Consider the following 26,647-nt stretch of genomic DNA (forward strand, 5'->3'; position numbering starts at 1 on the left):
AGCCCCTCTTGTGTGTGGTACAGATCAATAGATGCTTTCTGCTCTGGATCTCTGTGGCAGGTGAGGACTGTGAAACACTGATGTTGTTATTCCAGCAGGAGGGATTTACATCCTGCCTCCAGGACGGTGTCACTGCAGCTGACAGTGCAGGGTGGGCTCTGGGATTGCCGCCCTGCAGACGCATGCTCATAACACTGCTCCCGACTCCGAGCAAGTGCAGAGAACATAATTTAGAAATAAAACTAAAATACATGGAATGGGCCCCAGGGAAAGAGGACAAAACTGCAAGCAGATGAGCAAAAACTGAGGAAGAAGAGAGATTGACAGTGACAAAGGCTGAGGGAGGAAGAATTCCGATGATATGGTTAACTGGAATGCACAGCACAAAGGGTAAATTACTGACCCAAGGGAGCTCAGAGGGAATTTCCTCCTCAGCTATGACAGCAGAAGGATATAACCCACACCACTTTCTGTGCTGGTATTTTTAGCTGGGCCCTCATCACACTCCTTGTAGGTCAATTCCATTTTAATGCTAATTTAGGATGTGAAATAATTGGTCTTTCCAGGGTAGCATCTCCTGGATTGAACTGTTCGTGCAACTGAAGTGGGACATTTTTAACCTGGATTTAATAAAGCATAATGTAAGTTGTGGCTTATTGGGTTGGGTGGTTTTTTTTAATTCTGTTTTTGTTTGAGCTTGTGTTTTGTTTTGTTTCTTTGGGATTTTTTGTTGATTTTTTTAAATATTTTGAGCAATCACTCAACGGGTTTATCTCCTTGCATCCAAAGATGGGAAATAATTTTTTCTTACGCTGCGTGTGAATGACCCATAAAGGAAGGAGCCCATAGTGAAGAGCAGCTTTGCTTTTAGAAATTAAACACACCATGGCCTTTATATGGTTTCATATTTTGCAGCATTCATGGTTATTGCCAAATGCAGTTGCACATTTCAGTTACAGAAGGAAAACACACAACTGAAAAGCAGCTTTGCCATGTTTGCAGGTTTCCAGATACATGATTATATCCCTCATGTACCAAACTGAATTTGAAACATCTGAAGTTCTGGATGCATTTCTTGCTTTGGCTATAAAATTTCAGAAAATACGTAATTAGAAATGCTATTGCGGTTTCCTCTGAATATGAAAATAGTAAGAAGAGCATATGCATGACAAACTGAGAGGTTATGTTGGATTAGAGCTCATTTGTAGCATAAAGCAATAGTACTGCCAGACCTGTTGAATAAACATTCAGGGGATCTAGTGTGTTGATGCTTTGCTAAGACATTAACCAATATGGGTGTTTATGAAAACATCTGCAGGCAAAATGTTTATATCTGGAGTGCTCTGCAACTCCAAACGATAATCATCCTCACACTAAAATGCACCAGTTGTTTCTGAATGTTTAACGCAGGCAGAGTTGACTTATTTGTACTATAAAAGTGCCACCCTTTTCAGGTCCCTAAAGGGAAAACTTTTCAGAAATTGTACCTCTGTCTCAAGCACCACTTTGTAGCATCTCTTTGTAAATGAGGCAGTGTTAGTGCACCTGCCTGCTGATTGTGCTGTGGGAGCTCTCAGCACTCTGGTAGCAGTGGTAGATTAAACTGCAGTGCGTTTATGGGATGAACACTGTTGCATTTATGGTGCACATTAACATTTCCCAGTAACGGGACGGGACTGCCAGGGGACATTCCTTGAGCTTTATGGTGGCATCAGTCTCAGTGCAGGGTGAGACACTAAAGATGGCAACAGCTCACATCTTGCGAACAGCAGACAGAATCCCCTGTGTTACCAGGCCTTTTGAAAGTTTTCTAACCAATAGCACATTGTTAAGAGCTTACAGACATCTGCATAAACCAATCATGAGATCTACACCTATACCTTATATCTAACAATAGGTGCTTGCTTCATGTTTCTTATTACTCAGGAACTTTTTATACTCTTCTGTAAACAAAGCACAGAGGCTCATTATTAAACTTTTCTATTCTCTTGATAACATATTTTTCTACTTGCTAAGGCCTAACTCTACACAGCACAAAAACAGTCTTATTGTTTTATGTCCTCATTGTTGTATCTTTTGAACTTTAGGCCTACATCTGCACTGCTATGAAAGCTTTCTGCTTTTTCCATTTCCCATAAATTTATGTCAGGAGCCAAATCCAGTTTGATTTTTGCCAGGTTAGGAAGCTGAATAAAATCAGTGTGGATGAGGTTCTACACATACACAGAAGCTGGCTTTTTCAAACAGTCATAACTAGCTCAGAAGCCAAATCTCTGTTTTTTCTGGATTCTCCTCTTTTCAGTCTTCTCTTCAGTCTAAATGACACAAGTCATTTAGGAAAATAGTCTCATCTATGGAACCACAGAATACACATCTAAGGTTTTGGTCCAGTAGGAACAGTGAGAAGAATCTACCTTGGAGTTGCCCAGGCAAATACTCAATTGCATCTTTTAAAAATCTACCTTAGAAGAAAAGAAAAAAACCCAAGTAATTCGTACTAGCTTAAATCACATCAAATGATAGAATTTAATGCTGAGATTTTGCTCCAATAATCTTAATTTGCAATGCAACAACTTCCTTCTAATCTATGGAAAAATAAACTGACCATCTGAAGTATATAAAACTTTGAGGCACTTAGCCCCCAGGGCTGAATTAAAGTGATAACATGCGACTATTTTCAGATTTACCTTTTCCACTGAGATTCTTATGGAGGAACCAATATGTTCCTATATTTGAAAAGGAAATGCCTGAGATTTGCCTCTCACTTCCAGTAAATGTTAGATGGAAAGGTTTCCAGGCAAAAGCACATCATTATAGTGGTCTAGTTTAAAAGTAATAATAAAAAAATCTGATTTTATTTTGAATATGAAATCAAACCATATAAAATAGTGTAATGAGAAATATTAAAAGCAGAGAGTATGAAGTTTAAAGGGTTCCAGGAAAGGTATGGGAATAAAATTAAAATGAACAACTTAGAAAAAATATTAGGAAGAAAAATCAAAGGGTGCTTCTCATCAATTGGAGTAGAAGGAGAGCTCCTAAATGCCAGTCACTGCAAAATCTGATTTGAAGGAGACTGACAGCAAGTGAACTTGATTTATTTGAAATCCATGCATTTAAACACTGATGGAAATGAAACAAACAGCTTGGATTGTAAGAACTTTTAAAGGTATTTCCCACAACTTCTTTGATATGCAAAGAAATATTATATTAATAGCTGGAGCAGGAATGATCCCTTGGAGGCTCTTTATCACTCCAGGTGCAGTGCTGGGTGTCAGCTGGGTGACCTGGCAGCAGAGAGGTCCCAAGGACCGTGACACGAGGTGCCACAGGAGCACCTCACTGCCCAGACCTGCTCTGCTGCTGTCAACACCAGGGAAATGCCAGGGGGCCTCAAAAACCAGCAAAGTTGGCCACCCCAAACTAAAACCACATCATAGTGAAGCTGGGTAACAACTGCTTTAAATTTGATTGCAGTTTTTTACATTTTTAAAGAGTAAAACCCCTTTGCTGTCAGGGGGGAGCTAATGGAGTGTAAAAGCCATATGCTGTTCCAGACTCTGTATACATCTCCCTGTTTTCCATTAGGTCTGCCAGCTCTCAGTTCCAAGCTAAGTAGGGTTCCCTTCCCTTACCATCATCAGTTTGCTCAACTGCTCAATTTAAAAATAAAAACACCTTCCTGCACATAAGTTCCAGGGCTGTGAAATCCAATCTCTGAAATATGCCAGTGCAGTAGTAGTTTGCACATAATCTAAGCAAGTGCCAAGCAAGTAAAATAGACATATAGTCTCTTTTGCCTCAATTTATACCTTATTTAGAACTTCCAGCCAGCAAAAAACCCCTGCTTCTCCTTGCATCAGGGAGCACATGAAGTCGATGTGGCAGCAGAACTGTAACTGAAGTAACTTTTTGGGGAAAACATCGGCAGAGATCAGGATTTAATTTTCTTTCCAGCTGGTACTGCCACAAGTATGGGATTCACACTAAGCAGGTGCATCACGGATGATGTAAGCACTGGTAACGTTGGCCATTATTCTTTGTGAAGACTGTTCAACACATATTTAGAACTGCCTTAAGTAAAAAAAGTTCTCCTCCTTAAACATATTTTAGGTGTTAAATGAAAGTCCAAAATGCAGCTAACTTTGTTCTCACCTCTCCCAAGCAGGCAGTAAGAGTAAAGCTGCAAAACCCCACCACATGTGCTTTAAGAAACAAGCAAACTAGGCAAAAACAACTGCAGCACATTTTGACCAATTTTTCAGAGATTAACACAGATTCACTTACACAAGTTTAAACAAGTTGGATAAATAACTGAAAAAACGTGCAAGGTTTTGCAAGATCTGAAAACCATCCAGGCTCTGCAAATCCTGAAGCATTTGACAGGCCTGTGTCTGTAAGTTGCTACTTTTGTACACACAGTTATTTTCAACATTATTAACTTTGTTAATGTGCTCTGCTTTATACTTACATTTCCAAAACCATAACGATGTTGGCTTTTTCTTCAAAGGCATCTACACATTGGACAAGTTTTGGATGGTGTAGGCAGTTCATGATGCTGATTTCTTCCCTTATGTTTTCTTTTTCCTTAGCAGAATATGCTTTGAAAAATTTTCCTGCCCAAACTTTTCCAGTCTTCTTTTCAACAAGCCTGAAGACTTGTCCAAATTTTCCCCTGAAAATATATAACAATTTCCATAAAATGTTTTTGCAATATATGGGCTACCACAAATAGCAACAATTTACTAAATATTCCAGCACAACAATCTACTAAATATTCCAGCACAACCATTCCATTCTGAAATAAAAATGTCTTACTATCATGTGTTATTCTATACTGATCTTCAGGAACTTCTGAATGAACACCACGTTCAGAGATACTCTGCCATTCCAGTTAACAAGTCTTATATAGGAGGGTTCAAAAACTGGGACTCCTGCCAGGCTTTGATCCAGGTCTTTCTGCACACAGTTTTTTATAGGTCATACACCTCTGAAGGGGCAGCAGATGGGACATCTCAGGTACAGGATTTAGGGGAAACCAGAATCTGAATGCTCAAGGCTTCAGTGCTATTGTTTCCCTTTGGTGTGATGTACAATTCTAGCTCTGTGTTACACATTTCAGGATTTGTTCATGGCAGCACAGAGGATCCCCTGGCCTTCAGCACCAATCACTGAAAGATTATCATGGCCTGCAGTTCCCACCACCACGAGCTGGGCCCTGAGAAACACAGCCAGGCTAATCACTGACCTTCTCTCAGCCATAGTATTAATGCTCTTGGGATTATGGCCGCTGTCAGCAGAGATTCCAGCCCGTAGGCAGGATAATCTTATTACCACTAATGGATATAATGGAAATGCAAGCACACAATGTGCACCTTTTTTTTTTTTTTCAGATAGCTTTTAGGACATTGAAAAACGAATGAATCCTCTAGCTTCGTTCATTTGTGGGCTCCATTTTCCTTGCCAGAAGTACATGTAGTACCTATTTAAAATTATCAGCTAACAGGAGCAAAGGATCTTTATGGAGTGGAGGCCAACGTATGTTGAAATCTATTTTTACCGCAACAAAGGAGCCCAACTGGGATGTTGAAAATGCAGGACAAAGAATAAATGCACATGATCTTTCTCACTGGCTGCTAGCCTTGAAAACTGTGTGTCCTCAAAAGCACAGCCCGGTACTTACGATCCCAGCCTTTCCTCGATGTTGTAGACGTCTGACACCTTCTGTTCGGTGTTGATCGTAACCGTCCGATATTCCACCTCTGTTTCTTTCCCTTCTACAAATAAACATTACGGACCATGATTAAAAACCTCCAGAAAACGTGGATGAAGAACACAGGTTTGCGTTTGTCCCGATTAAAACATGCACTCCTTACCATCGTCAGACAGCTCCGCTTCATCCTCTTTAGGTTCTGTGATGAAAATAAAAACACGTGAGTAACTTTGTATATGGGATATGGCACTTACATAGGAGATTCAAATTATTCACAGGGACACGGACAATGGATAGACCCTATGGCAAAGCAGCAAAAAGCAGTCGGGGAGTTTGTGCATTAACTTCATAATTAAAATCTCTTCACCACATCTTCATCACCCAGTCACAGTCCAGTCCCCATTTCTGAGTAAATCAGTTTCCTGTGGTTTGCAGTACTTGTCAATTATACCTGCCTACTAGAAACATCAGCATACTGCATTAGTTCAAAGTAATCTAAGAAATACCTTTAGAATACCACAGGGAAATAAAAAAAATAAATTAAAAATACTAAAATCAGTAACACTTTTTGTTCAATGACTTTTTTCTTGGCTTTGATGTGCCTTTTCTGAATTGTGAAGCCAAAAGATAGGCAAGTTTGTACATGAAAACATTCTCTGCAAAGCATCCAGACAAACTTTTCAGACTCAAGATATTGAGAAAATCTGAACAGCATGCATTCCCCTGAGCATTGCTGAATTCTGTAATCACTGAGGTCCAAAAAGAGCCTCAGTTGTGCAGGCAGACTCAAAGACAGGTGAACCCAGTGACCTAAGTCAGAGTAAAAGCTGGCCTGAGCATCCTGATTTTCATTTCTAATTTTCATGTACATGAACTGCCTGTAGCACTGCTTTTTCCCTGTGGGTGTGGGGGGAAAGGGGCTATAGCTGGGATGTTGTTACACATTACTTACACTGCTTGGGCTTGCTCCTAAGAGCTGTGGCTGTGACCACGGATTTGAAACCTGCAAAAGCTGTCTGTTACCCAGTGACCTGTTAATTCTCCTGGAGCTGCTGAAGCATCGTGGAATGCAAGCCTAACCAAGGGATTTATCCCCCCTGTGTCAACAGATCTGTGTTATGAGACATTAATGCAGTACTCTGGGCACTGTTAGGTGCTTTAGAGCCAGTGTTGGATGCAGGGGATGAGAAGAAAACAGAAATAAAGGGTGCAGGGGGAGCAGATAGCTGGTCTGAGGCATCACCCTTTCACATCCTACACAAAATGCTGCATCTGTGTGCTGGTAGCAAAGCCAATCAAGTGAATAAAGTCTGTTGCTAAAGCCTTCCTCTCTTTTTTTCTGGAGTTGCAGCCCTTGCATATTCCTGCACAGATGAGCTGGCTTGCAGAGATCTACCAGAAAAGCAGGGAGGGAAGGGAGCCTTCCCCACCCAGGGCAGCTGTCCTCAGACCTTCCTCTGCTACGAACCACTCCTGCACAGAGCACATCACATTTTCCTCCCCTTTTAAGGGCTGTGTAAGGGAGCTGCTCCCAGCCAGGCTGCCAGGAGGTGATGTCTGCCAAATACTGCTTAGGCAAGAAGTCAGTGCCCAGTTCTGCAGTGACACTGCACTGAGGCCATGGAATAGAAACATTCTGGTCCACCAGTGGAAGCCTAAATTATATGAGTGGTACCCATCTGAGCTTAGTAAGTGCTGAGTAGCTGTGCTAAAATCTTTCTCGAATGGGAGTCAACAGTATCAAATTTTCCTCAAGCTAGGCAATCCACGCTTTAATCTGCTGTCACTTACAACCTTATTTTAGTTTTCTTTAAATGCACAGTGAAAATTCAGCCATGCCTTTCTTCGCTAAGATCATGCTGACATTGCTCATGTGTGCTGGCCACCTCAGTATGAAAATCAGTAATCAGATTTCCTGGCAGCCTAGAAAATCCCGAGCCATTCAGCTAAGTGTTTACATAGATGGCAGCTTTAAGTCCTGACTTTGACAGGTGCTGAACACATGCATTTTCTGCCTGTAATTAAAGCACCAGTTATATCCACACACTTGAAAAATCACACTTTAGATGATTTGCTCTTTTTCCACGCTATCTGCAATACCAAGAATTGAAATCAATAAGCCCTGGAATTGAGAGCACGAAGACAACCTCCCCCTTCCTGCAAACAGAACACATTTTCTTTTTGCTCAAAACAACTTTTTTGTTGGTTTTTTTTTAATGTGTATCGCAATGACTCATACACTTTCCAGCCTTTTGTACTAAATCTATGTAAGAAAATGTTCAGACTTAAATGGAAAAAGAGCTTCTTTCTTTGGGCCAGTATAGGCAGTGGTTGCTCTAGGAAAAACAGAGAAGAGTCAGGTCTCCAACCCTAGAAGGTTTTTGTCCTGCAGCTAAAGAAAGAGGGTATTCAAACACAGGGAATTTCATTATGAAGAGCCAATACCATGGAGCTTCCTTTCAATTTTATTGCTACTCCTAATGATATTTTCCCCGCTTTGAAGAGAAGCTGCATCTTGATTTAGATTGGTTTTAAATCTTGCAAACAGAGGGAAGTAATTCCTCAGCATGCATCCCATTTAGCACTTGAAGGGAAATATGATTCACTTTTGTTTGAGAGGCTTACACAGTTGTGTGATGCTGCATCACTTGGCTATCGTTTTGCCTTCCTTTAGCAATAAAAGATAAATTCACAAGGGTTGTATGGAACACTTCAACCCCAAAGCCCTGCACACACAAATGAAGAGGGAGAGATACAACACACAGTTCGTTCCTCAAAGACAGGAAAAATGGTAAAATTTGTAATTCCTGCTCTGGGCTTTATGGTAAGGTGACTATCAAAGTCATCCTTGCACAGCAGGTAGATGAGGTGTGCACAAAAATATTCGGTCACTTTCTGGTTTTGAAAAATAATGCTGACATTTATGTACTTCAAGATTTTACCAGTTCCTGAATAATTTCTACAATGGTACAACTCTCCCTATAAGCCCTTTCAGAAGATCTTAACCAAAAGTTAAGAAGTAAAAGATACTGAAAAATATTTTTTAAAGTACATGCAACTGTAACCAAAAACCCTAAAAAATATTTTTGGCATCCATAATGCTGCAAACCAGCATGCTGAGTAGGATGGGCTTGAATTCACAGTCTGGACGTACCAGGGCACACAGGGCTGAGGCACACTAGCACACTGGGATTGAGAGCATGGGAAATACGGCTAGCTGTGAGGTGACAATTTATTTTCTGCTGCATATTCTGTGCTTGGCTAGCAGCAAGCACATTCATTATTTCCAAAAGCAAATCTGGGGTAGTGTTTATGGTTTGTTTTTCCGTGGTGTGTCCAGTATAAACTATAATGGGTCCATTGGTGTATTTCAGGTAAGCCACCAACCATCATTTTCCAACTGGGCATGGGCTGAATGTGTAACATCTGTGAAAGGTTTCATTTCCCATTACCTGTGCACTGAACTGCAGAGTTCTGTCAGCCAGCACTCACCCAGCAAGCTAGAATGAGAATTAGTGCTTGCTTTCTCATGGCAGGGATTTGGGATCCCTGAAGCCAAGTTTCCACACTGCACGTATGCCAAACTGATGTGCTCAGACCCCCAGATGAAGTCTGCGAAGGACTTGAGCACAGTTACAGCCCGGCACAAGTGTTCCCCACAGAGACTCGTGGGAAAGTGGGTGTGCAGCCCTCTGGCCTCGGTAAGGAACCCTTAAGGAAGAGTTCTATTGGCCTGATATGTTTTTTCCCTTGTGAGAACTGACCTTCCTGTTTCTCTCCAACCTTTACCAGCTCAGACTCTTGGCTGGGCTCGCTGATGCCGTACACGTTGGCGGCGCGCACGCGGAATTTGTACTCGCGGTCGGGCTGCAGGTCCTGCACGTTGAAGGAGGTGCTGCGGCAGGTGGTGAGGTCTGTCCATTTGTTATCCACTGAATTCCAGATCTCCACGGTGTAGGACTGCACGGCGCTGCCGCCGTCGTAGGAGGAGCCGTACCACGAGAGCGTGAGGGACGAGCTGCGGATGTCCGACGCGCAGGGGGTCCCGGCAGGCGGGTCCGGTTTGTCTGCAAAAACATCCACAATGCACCCCGTGAGCGTCAGACAGAACTGCCAGCAGGGTATCCCTGCCCTAGCTAAGGCCCTTCTCTTTCCATGCCACTGCTCTGCCTCACAGCGGTCATTACAGAAACTGTGGAGACCAAACACAGTCCCAGCCACGCCTGCCATCTCCCCCAAGGGTGCAAACCCCTCCTGGGTGATCTTCCTTAGAGGAACACCCCTGTAACACTCCCCTCTGTGATGTGCTTTCCTCAGCTCCCTTCATCTGCTCCTGCACTTCAGGGCACTGCTCACCTTTCACAGCCTCAGAAAGAGCCTCTCGTCCAAAGACACCTGGGTACAGAAACACTGGAACCACTTTGTTGGCATGGAAACAAGGCCTTGAAGGGTGACAGGTTTATCTGCCAACAATTTAGTGCACAAATTCATCTTTGTGCAGTTTTTGGAGGTCTAGTGCACCTTTCAGTAAGAAAAATTTCATTCAAATAGTGAGATTTTTAAAATATCATATGCATTTTGGACATTGTTGAGGAAGTGGAAGATAAAAACTTCTGTATTTCCTCAGTTAGAGGACTGCTACTGAAGTCCTTATTTAGATGAGTAGATCCCGTATCACCAGAATCTGGTGTGCAGATGTGCAGCCAACTATGCAAACACCTAAGAAAACACAAAAGCCTTGCAGTTATACGACTTTTTCAAGATTTAGTCTAATGATTAATTATTGAAATTAATGTTCTTCCAAGACAGAAAAATGATGACTTTGAAAATAAATTGCTAGAAAATAACTGTGGAAGTTAAGCACTTCAAAAGACTTTTAAGGGAACAAATAGCTTCTCTGGAAATAATCCTCTCAGAAATAATCTAGCAAAACCTACAAAATAATGATGATGTTGATGTGGATGAACTAGTGGCAAAAGGTTGAAAGAGAAATCAAAGGATGGGATAAATGAGAGAAAATGAAAAAAGATAGAAAGTGTGACAAGCTACAAACAGTGGTTACACTAAACATGGACTGATAAAATCCTGTCCCATTTTGCTTGTTCAAGCTGCTAATGGACATTATCACTTTCTCTGTAAGAAAGGCAGAGCTGACAAAGCAGCCAAAAAATACTGCCACTTTCTCAGCAATAAAAACATCCAAATGCTGGGGGAAGCTGTTGCAGAGTTTGATCAAAGCCTCACTGTGACAGACTATATCCCTCTATACACAAATTATCATTCCTAGGAAAATTACTGAGCTGACAGAAATAGCCACAATTTGTCAGAAACATGCCTTTGGTTCTTGACAGAGGAACCTCTCCTCTGACTGCTGTGGTTTAACTCATAGAGAGGGAAATTAGGACAGCCTAATCTGATCAAGATAGTTAAGTGTCAGTTCATTATTTGGAAGAGTGCAAGTTTCATTGCCCAGTGACATCCCTGAAAAAAAAAATTTAGTTATGATGAAAAATACATCTCCCTCCACAACTTAAACATATTAGAAGATATATAAATATAAATTTTCAACTATGAGGGGAAGGGCTGAGAGGGAGGAAGGGAGGTGGACACCAAGTATGCCATTGCATTCAGTATGAGAACCCCCAGTGGAAGAAAAAGTGACTGCCAGAATCAAGATTGTCTTTATTCATTCTGGCAACACTTAAAACAGCGTTCCACAAGGAGTCATCATTACACAGCACATGTTAAACACATGTCAGAGACCAGATGTCCTTAACCTCTGGGACAGCTTATTGTCCTACTTAGTGGTCACATTTTACTCACCTCATTTTCTGGCAGAAGGGAAGGGGCTATTAGCAAGCATGAATTTATAGAGTAGATATTTAATGAACTGAACCACAGAGGAGCTACATGATTTGTCTAAGAAAGAGAGAGATTGTAGCAAAGATGAGAACTGACTCTTCATCTCCTGGTGCCCAAACAGCAGCACCTCTTTTCCCTGTACTGGGCCTGTCCCAGCCTCCCTGGAGCTGCAAGGAGTGGGGATTCAGTGCCCACACCGTTTGCAGTATCAGCACGTTTGTACCACACCCACAGCAGCCATCAGAGAGCTGCTGGCATGGCACACAAGGATTGTATGATTTTAGTCTGACAGTGTCAACAGCATCTTCACTACAACTTGTTATCCATGCAGGCCTCGCTGGGAATGATCTTCTGTCTTTCTCAAAATCTCTACAGAAGTGGAATATTCAGCTCTGTGTCTTGTTTCCCTCCTATGTAACCATCACTGCATCATCTCAAAATGCAGACAGAACTTGAATAAGTAACAGCCAACTTATCCTAAATCCAAACAGAACAGAGCAGTTTCAGATAGCAGGAGGAAAATACTTTGAAGAAAAAGCCAAGCCAGTAGTCCATCACCTTACAGTGGCATCTGTTGAGGTTTGTCAAAGCACTGCAGATTCTCTGAGCCAAACCTGCCTGTATGTGTTGCTTTAAAAATAAAATGTTAGGTTGCTTTAGTGCTGTGCACTGGGTTTATATGAAGAAAGTGTGCCTTCAGCATTTGCAGAGCATGGTAGCCTGCTTACCGTGCAGGGCATGAAAATACACTCTCTCATTGCTGACTTTCAACACACTTCTGTTTCCTAATGAAACTCTGGGCAAGATTTATCAGTTTCCCAGCCCTCAGTTTCCTCAGTGGGCTCTCTTTCCGTGACTCCCTAGACAACTGGAGTCCCTCTGGCCAGCATGGTTTACAGAAGCAAGGCTTAGGTATGTGAGCACTGCAGAGAAAACATCCATGGCCAAGGGGACAGCAGTGGCAAAGGAAATGCTGCATGGCTCTAGACTAATATCTACTAGCCTTGGAAACATTTCTGTATTCCTAAGGCATTTTTTCCCAATAGGCAGAGATGAAAACCTGCAAGCTTGGCTGGACTCTACTGAGCCAGAAAGATGCAAGTTTCTGTTTGAAGTCTATCATGTGCTGCTGCCTGCAGATCTGTTCAGTGTATAAATACTGTAGTAGCTGCTATGGGAGATCATAAACAGGAATGAAAGCATAATCTTTGCTCTTTTTTAATATGACAGATGTATATGTACCATTTCACCATGCTTAAAAATTACTTGATATCAGACTGGATGGTATTCTACAGCTCTGCACATTCAGAGGATCTGCAGATGGTCTCTCCATGTGTCTGTTTTGCTTCTCAATAGTTTATTCTATGGGGATTTTAAAGGTTACCCTGTATTCATCTGTCTGTATTGAAAGCTAGAATATTTTGCCAAACTACATTCCCTTCTGGAATACGAAATCTCCATCAGCACAATTAACTGATTCCAATAAAAACATCCCATGAGTTGAAGAGGGGTGTGGAAGACAAGCACCCTTCTCATATTTGTCCTTCTGTTTTAGTGTTTACTATACCATTAATGTCCCTGAGCTGCCTGTCTCCAATATTCCACTGCATGTCACGTGCAGTTTTTGACATGCACAATCATATTTCATACTTAGGCTTTTATTATGAGGGCTTTACATTGGCTTTAATGGAGCAAATTTTGTTCTTCCTCTTGTGGAGCAATCCATAGCTACAATCCAACGTGTGAGCTTGTAGGAAGGGAGAGCATCCCAAAGTGCACGTGTGCACATTTCTATAGGAGAAAGAACTAATTAAAAATGTTGTTCTCTAACTTCAATTTCACTGTTACATGCAACAAAAGAAAGCCACCATTGGGTATCTTAACTATATAAAACTGGGGGTACTCTAGCCTTGGCTAACCTACATAACATAACCCTAAAATCAAGACTTGTGACATTCTAGATTATCATGGTCAGACTGGCTGTATCCACACAGTCCTGTTGAACCTGGTCAGAATCCTGCAAACTTCACGCCTTTGCACGTAAATCTCTCCAGGAATATGAGGAGGGTCACCCCAAGCTGGCTTCCAAGGCCTTGTGGCAGGCAAAGGAGCAGGATAAGAAACTAATTTGGCCTCAAACCTGACTCAGGGTCTATTTTCAGAGCAGCACAGAGACTGCAATACGTTGCTGACACCAGCAGCACAGAGGAAGCAGCAGGAGCAGCTCCTGAGTGCTGTGAGCCGTAGGCCAAGCAGAGAGGAGTGAGAGCAGACTGGAGGTGATGTGAAGGAGGCTCTACTGCTTTATAGTCCTTGGTGCTCCTGCAAACCAGGCACAGATTAAAACTCCTTGCTTCTCAACAAAGGGAGGCATAAATTACCACTACCCCAAAAGCAAGGAGGTCAGATTCCAGTTTATTCTTTGTGGCATGTATTCCTTTGGGCAAATGATAATGTGATGAGCCAGCCCTGCATGAAATGTTTAAGCCACATTTAAGACCATACCAGCACTGAAACACATACTTGTTATTTACTCTCAAACTTAATTCAGCTGCACTCCTTCCTCAGATAAGTTCTCAGAAATATTTTGGTAAACAGGTTTTGGTATACAGCCTGAAGTAAACTTTAGTTAATTTGTATTTGTGCACTCTGAGAAGCATAAAACATAAGCATGCTCAGCCTTTAAATCATTGCTATTTATCAGATAAATTTGACTTGATGTCATTGCCTTTTTTTCAGTGGTGTATTGGTTAGAGCATGTTGCTGGTAACATTTGTTGTGGGTTCAACTCCTGCACAGGCCATTCACTTAAGGGTTGGACTCAATGATCCCTGTGGGTCCCTTCCAACTCAGAATATTCTGTGAAAATTCCTTTGCATGAGCAAAGGGACTTTCTCTCCTTCTGCAGAGGAGGTGAACCCACAGCTCATCCAGGACACCCACATGACACGAGACTGTGCTATCTAGACCTCACTGCCTTCTCCACATGGCTCAGTTTACAGAGCCCTCAGAGCACAAGAACCATTCCAAGAGACCAAAAAAGGCAGCAATCTCCTTATCTGAGTGCAGGGAAATGGAAATTGTTCTGCTACTTGCTGTGAGGGTCAGGCTGAGCCAAGGCAAGGCAACAGGGTTTGCTGTGCATTAAGAGCTCGCACGGCCCTGGCTCTTAAGCAGAGATATTGTTCCAGCAAAAAGCCTCTGAAAACTGAGAACAGTGTAACCACAGGCTCTGAAAAGTTCTTTTTTCCTTTCTTTTATGAACAGAGACAGCACTGAAGCAACGTCTCTGAAGTAGTTTTCTTTATCTGTTCTCAAAATTGGTTTGTTTTCTTTCTAAATCCAGTTATCATATTACTGTATAATACTATTATTAGCTATTGTGATATTTGTCTGCCAGATAAAGAACAGACAGAAAGAAACAATTTAATTCCATTCCACAAGCTGTTTAGCCAGGAAAGGTATTTAATATGCTGCAAAAGCCAGTTGAACACTGTCCATGCCGACAGCACTGGCAAAGCTTTCATTTGAAATCCATCAGCAGGAGAAAAGCGAAACCATAAAAGGTCATAACTGAACTCGGCACTATCGCTGGCAGGGCTTGGGGTCATGGCAGACCTCGCTGCTTTCCTTGGAAAACTACACCCTGCAGCTCTTTTTCCAAGGGAGAGCAGTGCCACAAGTAGAGGTGTTACCCCTTAACACCTGTCACTAATGTACACCCTGTATGTTAGCGTAGCACAGGTTTAGGATGAAGTTAAACTAGAAAATGCCTGCGTTTTCCTGCAAAACAACTCAAGAGAAACTGAAATGAACACGAGTTTTCTGCTAGTGAAACAGCCTCCCCAGCAGAGGACCCCTTGGTAAAGACTTGTTAGTCCAGACTTTGAAATCTACACCTCCCCTGTAAAATACACTGCAGAATACTCTCACCACATTGCTCCTCCTGACAACTCTGACATAAAAGTGTTATATACAAACTGCTCTTCTGAGACCTGTGGATAAAGTAGCTCACAAATACTGGGGACCCAGAGCATCACTTTGTGCTGTTGGGGTAGCTGAGGCATGGAAGTGTAAAATGACCTTGCCCAAGGACACACAGGAGAATGGAGCTGGGAACGAAACCAGAGCCCGCCACTCCCACGCAAATGCCCTCAGCACTAGAACATCTCCTTCTGCCACAGCCCTAATGGAATAAACAAATAGATAATGCATTCTCAGGAGCCTTTTTCTAAACCATCTGCTCCTGAGCCCGAATCAACAAGCTGTTCAGATTACTCATGTGCTGCACGTTAGGTATCTGCTTTTGATAATTGATTGAATTAGAGCTCCCAAACCTGCCCACTGAAAGGCAGAATAAAGTTTAGGAGTTTCCCTAGCAGGAATCCACTGGAGTGAGTTTGGGTCCTAGGAACCTCACGTGTGTGTGCAGGAGTTGTGGTTAATCATTTTTGAGTAACTAGGTAAAATGCAGGAATTTTGTTGCAATTGTAAAGATGTTTATTTTCTTCCTCAAAGAAAGCTGAAGGTAAGCATCAGGAAAAAGCAACTATGCATGGAGTTCTCCTGCAATTTCTCCTAACAGAAATGACATTGAAACTGCCTGACCATTCAAGGGATAAACCTGGATCAGTGTGCCAGCAGTAATGCATAGGTCAGTGTGAGCTGGTTTTCCTCTACACATTTTTATCTTTCTGTGAAAATTTAGTTTTGGTACAGCTGCAGAGTTTGGCCACTGTGCATTAGTGGGAAGCTGACAGAGGAGGTTACTATGCTCTTGAACTACAACAGCAACAACATAAGACATCTCTTCCTTAACCTCCAGTTTAGTTGCTCTTTAACCATAAAACCAGTGACAAAAATACTCCAGCAATCCAGAGGAATTTGAAAGGTTGAAGGTCACAGAGCGAGTCCACCCACATATTATTAGGAAATTCACTGCATTCTTGACCTGACTGTAAACAGGGAATCACATACTGCAAGATATAATCTGATGCTTTTCAAAAGAAGATCTTCAGAATAATTTGTATTTGTGCTTCTGAGCTGCAATACTCAGTGTCAAAATGTCTATGACTGTCTCCCTTCACTGTCTGCTTCCCAGATGTCTGCACTTAACTTTTCCAGAGAGGGAACACAGACCCCTGACCACTGGGTCCTCTCTGTCTGAGTGGTGAGCACTGCCCCAGATCTGTCAGGATCTCACACAGTGCACTCACAGTGCTGAAAGGGTCACTGTGCACTGCTGGTGCTGCTACCACCTTTCCCTGCAACAGAGTTTTGGGGCAGAAAACAAATGCTAATATAGCTTGCATGTTTTTGACTTGTGGAACCAGAACCAAGCCCTTCACAGCAGCAATTAATAATCCTACTATTACATTCAATGGCTATTGGAATTAGTGATGATCAGATTTGTTCTCAAGTAAATTTGTATTTTCTCACTTGTGCTTGGAAAAACTGTGCTCACAGAGATTCTGCTAAAGGCATACAAGTAACACCTTCCTCACACAAAGTAACTTCCCAATCTCAAATCAATTATGGAACGGGGCAGACGAGCTGGTATTAGTGAATTCATCTTACACTACTTGCATTCCTGTGTGCAACGTGCTTTTATATATATATATATCTGTGTGTGTGTGTTCTTGAGTACTTGGTTTATCAATTTCCACCAGAGAAGGCTGCAAAACACAGTACATGCACCAATGCTAAAAGTAATGAAAACATCATAACTTCTAACTTTAGGCCTCTCAGGGTCTAATGACATTGCTCTCATTCTTTTGCATATATCTACCACAGAGTTTACTAATCACCATGACACTTATATGTATGTGTATATATATGTAAGTATATGTGTACACATACATACACATATACATACATAGATATACATATATACTCACAAAATATCACATCAGGAACAGTAAAAATCCCAAAGGATTTATAAAAGACAAACAAGGTTGGTCAAAATCAGCCCCCAGTTAGGCAGTACGTGTATTTCTACTTCTGTTTTCAAAATGTAGAAGACAGCACTAATATCCAAAGTATTCACTAAACACTGATCATGAAAAAGCCTCTGCATAGTAGGCATGGAAACATGAAGCAATATGCCCAAAACCATGTGGCAAGCTTGTGGCATAGCTGCAGAACAGATTATTTCTCTAGAGACAGATAACCTTGTTGAATACTGTGTTATCCTTCTGACTCTTTTTTTATAGTACCCAGTTTTAAAAGGTAGGAAAACCAAGTTTCTTTTTCAAAGGCGTTTACAGACCCGGGGCTACCACACAGCTACAATGTTCAGAATCATAAATTTGATAAATATATCTATATGCATCCAATAAATGGCATGGAAGGAATGAATACTCCTTGCTGTCATTGTAAAGTGAGAGCTCTACCTTGCCTGAATCACTCATATTTTACACTAAGCTCATCGTTGGCTCATTTAACAGCTTTGGCAACACAAGTCCTCTTCAATCTGACACACTGTCTGCTGTAAATCATTAGCTCAATCTCACATCAGGCTGCTTCGATTTTGGAGCAGACACATGTTACAACATCTCCCTAGAGAGATCAGTCAGCTAAGGAAATTGCTTATTTAAGGGAGCTGATAGTAACAATAGAGAAGAGCTCAACAAGGACATTTTGGGACCAGTCAACCCCTTAAAAGAAGATACTGCTTAACTTGGATGTCTCACAGACTTGCAGGTCTCCCAGTATTATTAGTGCTTGTACAAAGGTACACAGTGACTCACAAGGCTCAGTCCTCGTGGCTGAGTGCTGTGTGCTCAGCACCACACCATCATTTTAAAAGTCTCCTCTGACTGGTTTATGTATCAGTGCATCTGCTGTGTGGAGTGCACACAGCTCACACTGGAGGCTGAGAGTAATGGACATTTTGTCCATTGACATTCATTAAAGGAAATTAAACCCCTTAGAATGAAGGTGGGCTTCTTTCAAGAGCATCCTTTCCCATGGCCCAAACTGCATCAAGTCATGAAATATTTAAATACTTTAAGTGTCAGAACCCTTGCACAGTTCAGTTATGATTGTAGTTGAGGCCCGAGTCTGGCAGTTAAATTTAAGACTTTGGGCGTTAAATTTAAATGAATGCAGGGTATCCTTGCTTCCCTAAGTGTCATTATTAAAAATAATTTCTACAAATTATTAAACTCAGGTAGAGTTTACAATCTAGGGTTCAGGGTTTAAATCATAGCAGGATAATTTCTGATTCAAATCCTGCAGATAAGCTCAATCCTTTGTCCTCTGATTGGAGGTTAAGTCAATAATGTTATTTTTTTTGTGGAAAAAGGTCTTTGACAACTACAAGTATAAAACCAAGGTCCAGGATGGTCTTAAATATCCTCAGGAAGGTCTTTAGACCTTCTGCTCAAAGCAGAATCAGCTATAAGGTCAGACCAGATTGCTCAGGTGCTTATCCAGTCTGAACTTGAATATCTCCAGGGATGGGGTTGCTGGGCAGCCTGCTCCTTGACATGTGTTACAGTCTGAATTTAATCTGAGAAATGTTTATTGGACTCATGAGAAACTTGCCCATCAGCATGAAGACTTTGAAACCTACATGGTTGTAGGAGGTAATAATAAAATAAATACCATACCTAATTTCCATATTTATTTCATTTGATATTTTAACAAATGTCTTTGATTTGTTAAAATTCAGAAGAGCCAAGTGTGTTAGCTAGCTCTCTGAGAAATGCAGCTCTGGGTCTGCTCAGACACGCTCCTCCAGAATGCAAATGTTCTGTACTTGTAGTTTCAACACATTCCAGGCTCAGTTGTGCAGTGTGGTCAGGCAGCAGCATTTTGAGCACACAACACACACATGGATGTGCCTTGTCTCAGTAAACTTACAGGGAAGCAGCTCACACAGAGACAGAGCATTACTGTAAAGGCCTGAGGCAAACAGAGCTGATCTTGAGCACCAGGACTTTCTCCTCAAATACTTGTGAAAGTGGGGTCAGGGCAGGGGGGGCAAGTTTCTTCCCAGTACTTGGGATGGAGCAGAGAGAGTGGACCAGCAGGAATTTAAGACTAAGGATGAGCTTTGGTAGATTCAGAAGTCTCAGGTTTTACATATTCAGAGAAACATAGCTTCCCTATTTTGACTGACAGGTTTTAAAGAAAAATACCTTCCAACTTCAGTGAACATTTGACACCTTTAAAGGTGCAAACAATGAGAAGGATTTTATCTCAGTAGTGAGATTCTAACCCTCTTCCTAGAAGGAAGACATTTCTGCTCCCTTTTCCCACATTTTTGAGCGCCCAGATGGAAGAATCTGGCCTTAAAATGCATGTGCAGCAAGCTAGGAGCAGTGAGGCCTTGTCATGCCTTTGGCACTGCTGACATCAGCGAGATGTCTCACTGAAGAGCTTGGCAATTTTACAAGATGGAATTTATTCTTTTTAGTTGGAAACAGAGCTTGTCATCAGCCAAAGCACATGGCAAACTCCTGCACATTGTAAGGATTCTTCACCCAACTCTCCCAAAAGCAACTCTGGGAATCCACGGTTCTCTGGCACATTTCTTAGGGAAGAGCAAAGCAGGAGGCTGAGATGTAGCTTTATAAGGTTATAGAATTCACAGACTTTCAAGCCAATTAACTCCAAAGGATATAAACCAATGACTTATATAATAATGAGTCAAGGCTCACACAGTAACGAGATAATAGGAATTGCTGGCCTTGTGCAGCCAAAAAAAAATCCATCTTGCCCAATAACCTGCTACCATTAGCTGCCTGCAGCAGTTGCCTAGGAAAGAGTGAAAAGAAGGGAAATGCAAAGAGCAATTAATCTCCTGCCATTCTTCCAGCTGCTCATCAGCTGGGGTTTTGCAGCCAAAACCTATACCCAGACCAATGTATATGTTTATTCAAGGACCAGTGGTGTTCACTTTTAATGTAGATGTACTTCTGACCTGTACAACCTGCTGTTGGAAAGGGCAGTACAATTTATTCATGCATCATGGGAAAAATACTGATTCTATTTTGTTCTGTTCTTGAATTCTCTGGCATGTTGCTGCTATCTACTTGATATTTATACTCAGCCATTCAGTTATCTTTTAACTGCAATTAAAGCCACAGACTGGATGAAAGGAATTCATTTAAATAATCAGGAAGCCTCTATTGATAATATGTAGAGCAACATTAAGTCACCTTCAGTCTGCTTCAGTGGATACTGTACCTGAAAGCATGATTGTACTCATTAAACTTCATATGGAATTCCCTGGATTGCTGGAGTGAATCTCCAGTCCAGCTTGGGTTAAAGGTATTTTGCCATTGGTTTCACTGGGGTCAGACATTCATCTCTGGCCTTACACCCACATTTCTTGCCTTGCTCACACCCACGTGGCTCCCAGGGCACCACCTGATGTGACAACCCCTCTGCGGGCCACAGGTAACAGAGCCCAGGAACAGACCCACGCCACAGACTCATGTTTAGCCAAAAAGCATCTTTGCCTGTAGAACTTCCCTGGATTTCCCTGGAAGCTCTTTGCTGTGCATCCACACCAAGGTGGGTTCAGTCAGCCCTTTCAGAGCTGGATGTCACAGATCTAGATTTGGGCTGAGCTTCACTAAGCTGCAGTTTTATTTGCAAATAAACTGCAACTGTCTGCCAGTCTGCATCTCTGTGGCTGTCCACAGTCTGCTACCACAAACCTGGTGGCCTGGGAGTGTCGCCTGACAAGGCTGTTTGGAGTTTTAAGACACCTGTGTAAAAACCCACAGATGAAGGGCTCCATATTCAAAATACACGGTCTTTATTCACTGCTTCTGTCCCTATGAAATAACAGACCATGGTACGAATTTCAAATGGAGACATGAGCTGTTTTTATCTTGTGGGGGGATTTTTATATTTAAGCATGAGCTATTTTATATATTTTATGCCTTCATCACCATGGAATTAAGACTTTTTTCCAAATAAGCACAGTATAGCCCTACTGATCTTGCTTATTGTCCTTATTACAATGTCACTGTCCATTTTTTGAAGCACCAGCTTTTATTTCAGTTTTCTTAATTTAACCGATTATTTTATTTAACCTGTTGCATGTCATTATATAAAATGCAAATGTAGACTGATGTCTGAGGAATAAGTATATAAATAAAATATTGTTATGGACTTACCAACAACTGTAAGGTTGACTTGTGCTTGTCTGCTGCCAAGTTTGTTCTCTACAACTAGGGTGTAACATCCACAGTGTTCCTGCTTTGTTGATGATATTGTTAGCTTGCTGCTGTTTTCAGCATTCTCAATTTTAATATATTCATTTTCTTGAATCTGCCGAATTTAAAAGAAAAATTATGTGATAAATTTCTTTGTATCTGAAAGAGCTTAAAGCACAATACAGTGTTATCATATTGAGTGTTATCTGCAGATAACTCTATTACAGAAGTGAGTATGTGCAGCTGGTAAATGTGCAATCAACACGAATCATCTAGAAATGCAGTGGAACATTGTAATGGCTCCAGTCCTGCAAAGGCCACAGGGAGCCCCACTAAGGAACAGGAGTGTCACTCTTTAACTTTGAGAGGTTGGAAATGCAAACTGTGCAGTTGTCAAGAGAACAGGGTTTGGTCTCACATATCTTGGAGAAGACACCACAGAGGAACAAGGGTTTAGCCTTCGTTCAGTTGCCATTCTGCCCCAGGGGCCCAGCGTGCAGACCATGCACTGCTGTGACTTTTGCCCTCTTGTTTAAACCAGGCTTGTTCTGTGCTTCCACACAACCCAGGGTAACAGATTCTTGGGTTTGAACAATGAAGACAATGTTGTATGGAATGGAGATACAACACTGCAGCTGTACAGAGAGACAATCAAAGAGCAGATGGAGCTTCCCTATAGCATTTTAATTTTCTGGAGAAGCAAAAATCCAAATCTCCACTGAATACCACAGGCATATTATGAACTCATTTTTAATTGAAGCGGAGCTATCACAGCATAAATGGCCAAGGTGACTTAGATTTTAATCAGCATTAGCTTGAGACATGACAGTTCTTTAAAAACCTCATAATGCTGCACTGCAATTATAGAAGCTGTACACTGTGTTCTTATGAAACAGACAACATAATGTCAATGCCCTTCTTCCTCCCACCACTTCCTTCTTAGATAAGTGACTCTTCCAAATCTTTCTCAGAATTTAATTAAAAATGAAGGCTATTTAGTTTGCCTTATCTTGTCTAATATATTCAGAATAGAAGAAATCAAAAGTTTAACAACAGGACTTTCCCTGCTCTTTCCTCAACTGAGACAAAACACATGCGCTGCTATCCGCCCAGAAGTAACTTTAGAAAGATTATCCTGCAATATCTCAGATAGAAAGTTAGCAAATGGGATTATGCAGGGTTAAATTATGCTGAAAGTTGTTCCATCCTGCCTACACGCTTCTGAGACTCCAAACTGTCTTTATGTTTTGCTTCATTAAAATTAGTCAAGGGGTGATAGCAGAACTAGATCTGGATTATTCAGAGAAAGCCCAGAAAGGATAAAGAGAAAGCCCTGAAGGGATGCAGAGAAATCCTTGAAAGGATGAAGAGACAGCCCTGGAAGGATGCTCAGGGGTTTGCAGTGGTAATGGGGAACATGGGTTGGATCCATGGGATCCTGAAAGTCTCTGGTTGTAGTTAAGAAGCTACAAGAGCTGGCAGTGTTCAGTGATGGACTCAGCTAATGAAGTGGCTTTCCCAGGTTTTCCAAGGTTTTCCAAGGTTTTCCAAGGTTTTCCAAGGTTTTCCAAGGTTTTCCTCTCTTCAGCTCAGCACAGTCCCAGCATCCCTCCACTACACTGCCACTGCACAACAGTATGGGTCACCCCTTCACGACATTTCCCTTCCTTCAGGCAAAAGGTATCTTTTGGGATACACCTGAGAGGGGCCACGGTGGCTCTCCTGCACCTGGGGGAATGTGAGGAAGAAACACAGAGAGGACACTGCAGCAAACAGCAGCAGGGCTGGAATCACAGCTCTCCCCTTGTGGGATCAGCTCAAGTAACAACCACAAATAACTCCCAGTAAATTGTCAAAACACTTGGCTGGTTTTCACTTTTTAGGACTGGGAATGGAACAGAGTTGAGCTCAACCACAGTAATAGAGAAGGAGGAAATCCAAGCGTAAAACAATATGTGGTGAAGTGAAGAATAAAGCAAAATTATGGTGCAGCACAGGACACAGTAACTGGCTCCCCTTTTAAATTAATAAATGAGAGACTGCTGCCCTCACTTGTCCTCCTACAGTGTTTGGTGACCTTCCTGAAGTTTTTTTCTTTTGTATCTCATTCATCAGAATGAATAATTTAAAAGTTTTTGTCATTTTAATTTATGGTTTTGCAATACTTCACTTTGTCTCATAGTGGATAACTAAAGAAGAAAGTATAAAGTTGGTAAAAATAGCATTTTATAAAGGAGAAAATGTCTTGAATCACAGGTTATGGATCTGATATGGGCATTAGGAACTGCTAGTCCCTGTTACCACATAGATCTTGCATATAAAAAAAGCCTTAAAATCTAGGTAAATAGGATTGTTGTATTCAACAATGAGCTCCAAACTCTGCACAAAGCAGAAACTCACTTTTGAGGGATACATTTTACTTAAATGTTAAGACAGAGCTTAGCAAAATCAAACACTGAATGTCAATGAAGCTTCTGAGACCTATTTTTTGTGGAAAGCAGTGGTTAATTCCAGTCTTGAAGCTAAAGAAATTTAAAGAAATATAAGAGTTTAGGAGAAAACCCATCCTTTCCCCTAAAGTAAGAGGTTATTTGGAGTTAGCAAGGATGGACTCTGGAATACCCTTTGCACTAACAAACTGTTTTGAATTCTTTCAAATAAATGCTGACATGTCTGGATTTAGAGTCTAAACTTCCTTCTAGGAGGAGAAGTTTTTATTTGTGTTCTATAGAGTGCATAACAAGTTCAGAATGAAATAAACAGAACGGCAGCTACAGCAGATATTTGCTCTGTCCTAACGTGACACTTCATCTTCCAGTCTGAACTTGAATATTGGGTTATTTGATTTACAGTGATTTTAAATAGCTTTGTTAAAGCAGCTCTCTTCAGACACTGCCCTTAAGGCCATGTGATACAGTTTAAAGATATCCATTCAAGTAGAAGGAACTTTAACCCTAGGGAGTGAGGGCACTGATGCCATGGATTGCTGTTGTGCCCTGTGTGGTGGCACTTGTGTTGCAAGACAATTCACTCAAGTTTTTTATATGGTATTTTGCTCCTCTGACATAACTTTAGACCCAACATCAACAAAGAAGAGGTCATTTTCAAAGAAGAGAAATGTCTCTTGTGACAGATACTTTTCAGATACCTGTATCTTTCCCATCACTTATCCTTTAATTCATGGTCTGAGGCTTTTCACAAAGAAACTATTCTTTATTAGGAGGGGATAGGCAGCAAAGGGTCTAAACTGTAGCAAGAAAGTTTTGGTTTTGGCATTAGGAAAAAAGTTCTAACACTATGGCTATATAAACACTGCAATAATTTGCTAATGGATGTTGTGAAACTTTCCTCAGTGAAATGTTTTCAGTAGGGGTGAGGAAAACATCTGCAGGAACAACATGGACTTTGCCAGTTCCTCAGGAAGGGAGATAGAAAAATGGGAGATAGTCATTGGTGTTCCTTTCCAGCTCTGCTTCTTCAATGACTGTTAAAAGAGACCAGAAAACAATTTACCTGCTTACGGAATTTCATCCAGGTGCAAGTTATGGGTGCTGTTCCTACCACCTTGGCAAACAATTCCACTGATTCACCTGCACGGACTTTTCTGTCTTCTGGGAACTGAGTAATCTGAGGAGGGGCAGCTGAAGGAAAAAATAAAAGAAATAAAATATCCCTTCAAATGACTCAAAGTTTTCTCAAAATTCAAAATACGCACATTTCTCAGCTCAACTGTTTCAGAGCAGCATTTGAAATCCAGATTAGCAGTTACCTGTTGCTTGCAATGAAAAAAATTATGTGGATTTGTTAATTCTAGGGGAGTGAAGCAATAACAGTTTACCCATCCAAAGTTTGCTCATGCACGACCAAGGTACAGACATTCAAAACACAAAAACATTGGCACTTACCACCAATTCCAAATATACAGTTTATGAAATTTTGTTGTGGGTTTTTCAGAAAATCTTTTTCTTTTGAGCTTTGTATTTTTGAAGAATGGCTCCAGCTACCTTCTTATCAATTTGCATGTGCTGAGGGGGTGTGCAAACCTGTTCCCTGATGTCAATAACAGAATTCAGAAAATTTAAGACTCAATGCCTGTGAGGATTCTGGCTTCAGTGGCGAGATAAGCGTTCTGTGGCACAGAAACATCATGAGAGACAAGGAAGGAAGTCAAAGTCTTTCTCCATCACACTGAATTTTGCCGTGAGCAACGATGGAGCTTTTTGTTTGTGTGTCACCATGCTTCCTTTAACCTTGCAGTCCCATTCATTCCCCCTGTTCAGGGATCAGGCACTGCTCCTTCTCCTCCCTCTCACTGCCCGAGCATCGATAGATGGCAGAACCTCTCCTGCTCTCAGTGCTCCCTCCTGCCTCTCAGCTGTGCTGCTGAGAGTGTCAGAGCCCTGGGAGCTGCTGAGCGCAGTGCCAGAAATATCATAGGCTGCACAACTCCAGGGTGAAACCTATACTGTTGCTTATAAAAGCAGCAGGATAAAAGAATTATTCTTGTGTGTGTGTATTGGAGTGGAAGGGGGCAGACTTGAGGACATATTGACAGAAAAGTTAAGAGGCATTCCCTAATATTACAATGACCTCATTGCCAAATGTAACATTCTTTACAAAGCACAGGGCTACTGGGCATGAAAAAAGTGCTTTCTTTTCCTTTTCAAAGTAATTAAAACAAAGTGGCTTTCCCCCCTTGCTCTAGGCTTGATCTTTTAAAAATGTTTTTGTTTTGAAAATATCTGAAGGAAACTAGGCTGAGGTGTGTATCTGGCATAGAAAGCAGCTCGAACAGTTTAAAAATCTGGAGAAGTTTTAAACACTGAAAAGAAGTTCCTATAGAGGAACTTTTCTTGTAACTTTAAATATAGCTTTGCCTCAGAGATTGCAAACACAC

General features: G+C 41.4%; 1 protein-coding gene across 2 annotated transcripts in view; it reads right to left on the reverse strand.

Moving 5' to 3' along the window:
• MYLK (myosin light chain kinase) overlaps positions 1-26,647 on the reverse strand; it is a 203,265-nt gene that overhangs the window by 22,358 nt on the left and 154,260 nt on the right. For both annotated transcript variants that reach the window (XM_063400871.1, XM_063400872.1), the window contains exons 20-25: positions 25,264-25,391; positions 21,712-21,865; positions 9,478-9,780; positions 5,877-5,912; positions 5,684-5,777; positions 4,472-4,675 (exon numbers count right to left, since the gene is read on the reverse strand). In XM_063400871.1, the coding sequence (XP_063256941.1) occupies positions 4,472-4,675; positions 5,684-5,777; positions 5,877-5,912; positions 9,478-9,780; positions 21,712-21,865; positions 25,264-25,391 (919 nt within the window). The remainder of the gene's footprint in view (positions 1-4,471; positions 4,676-5,683; positions 5,778-5,876; positions 5,913-9,477; positions 9,781-21,711; positions 21,866-25,263; positions 25,392-26,647) is intronic.

This window comes from Prinia subflava, chromosome 6 (assembly GCF_021018805.1).
Source record: "Prinia subflava isolate CZ2003 ecotype Zambia chromosome 6, Cam_Psub_1.2, whole genome shotgun sequence".
Lineage (NCBI taxonomy): Eukaryota > Metazoa > Chordata > Aves > Passeriformes > Cisticolidae > Prinia > Prinia subflava.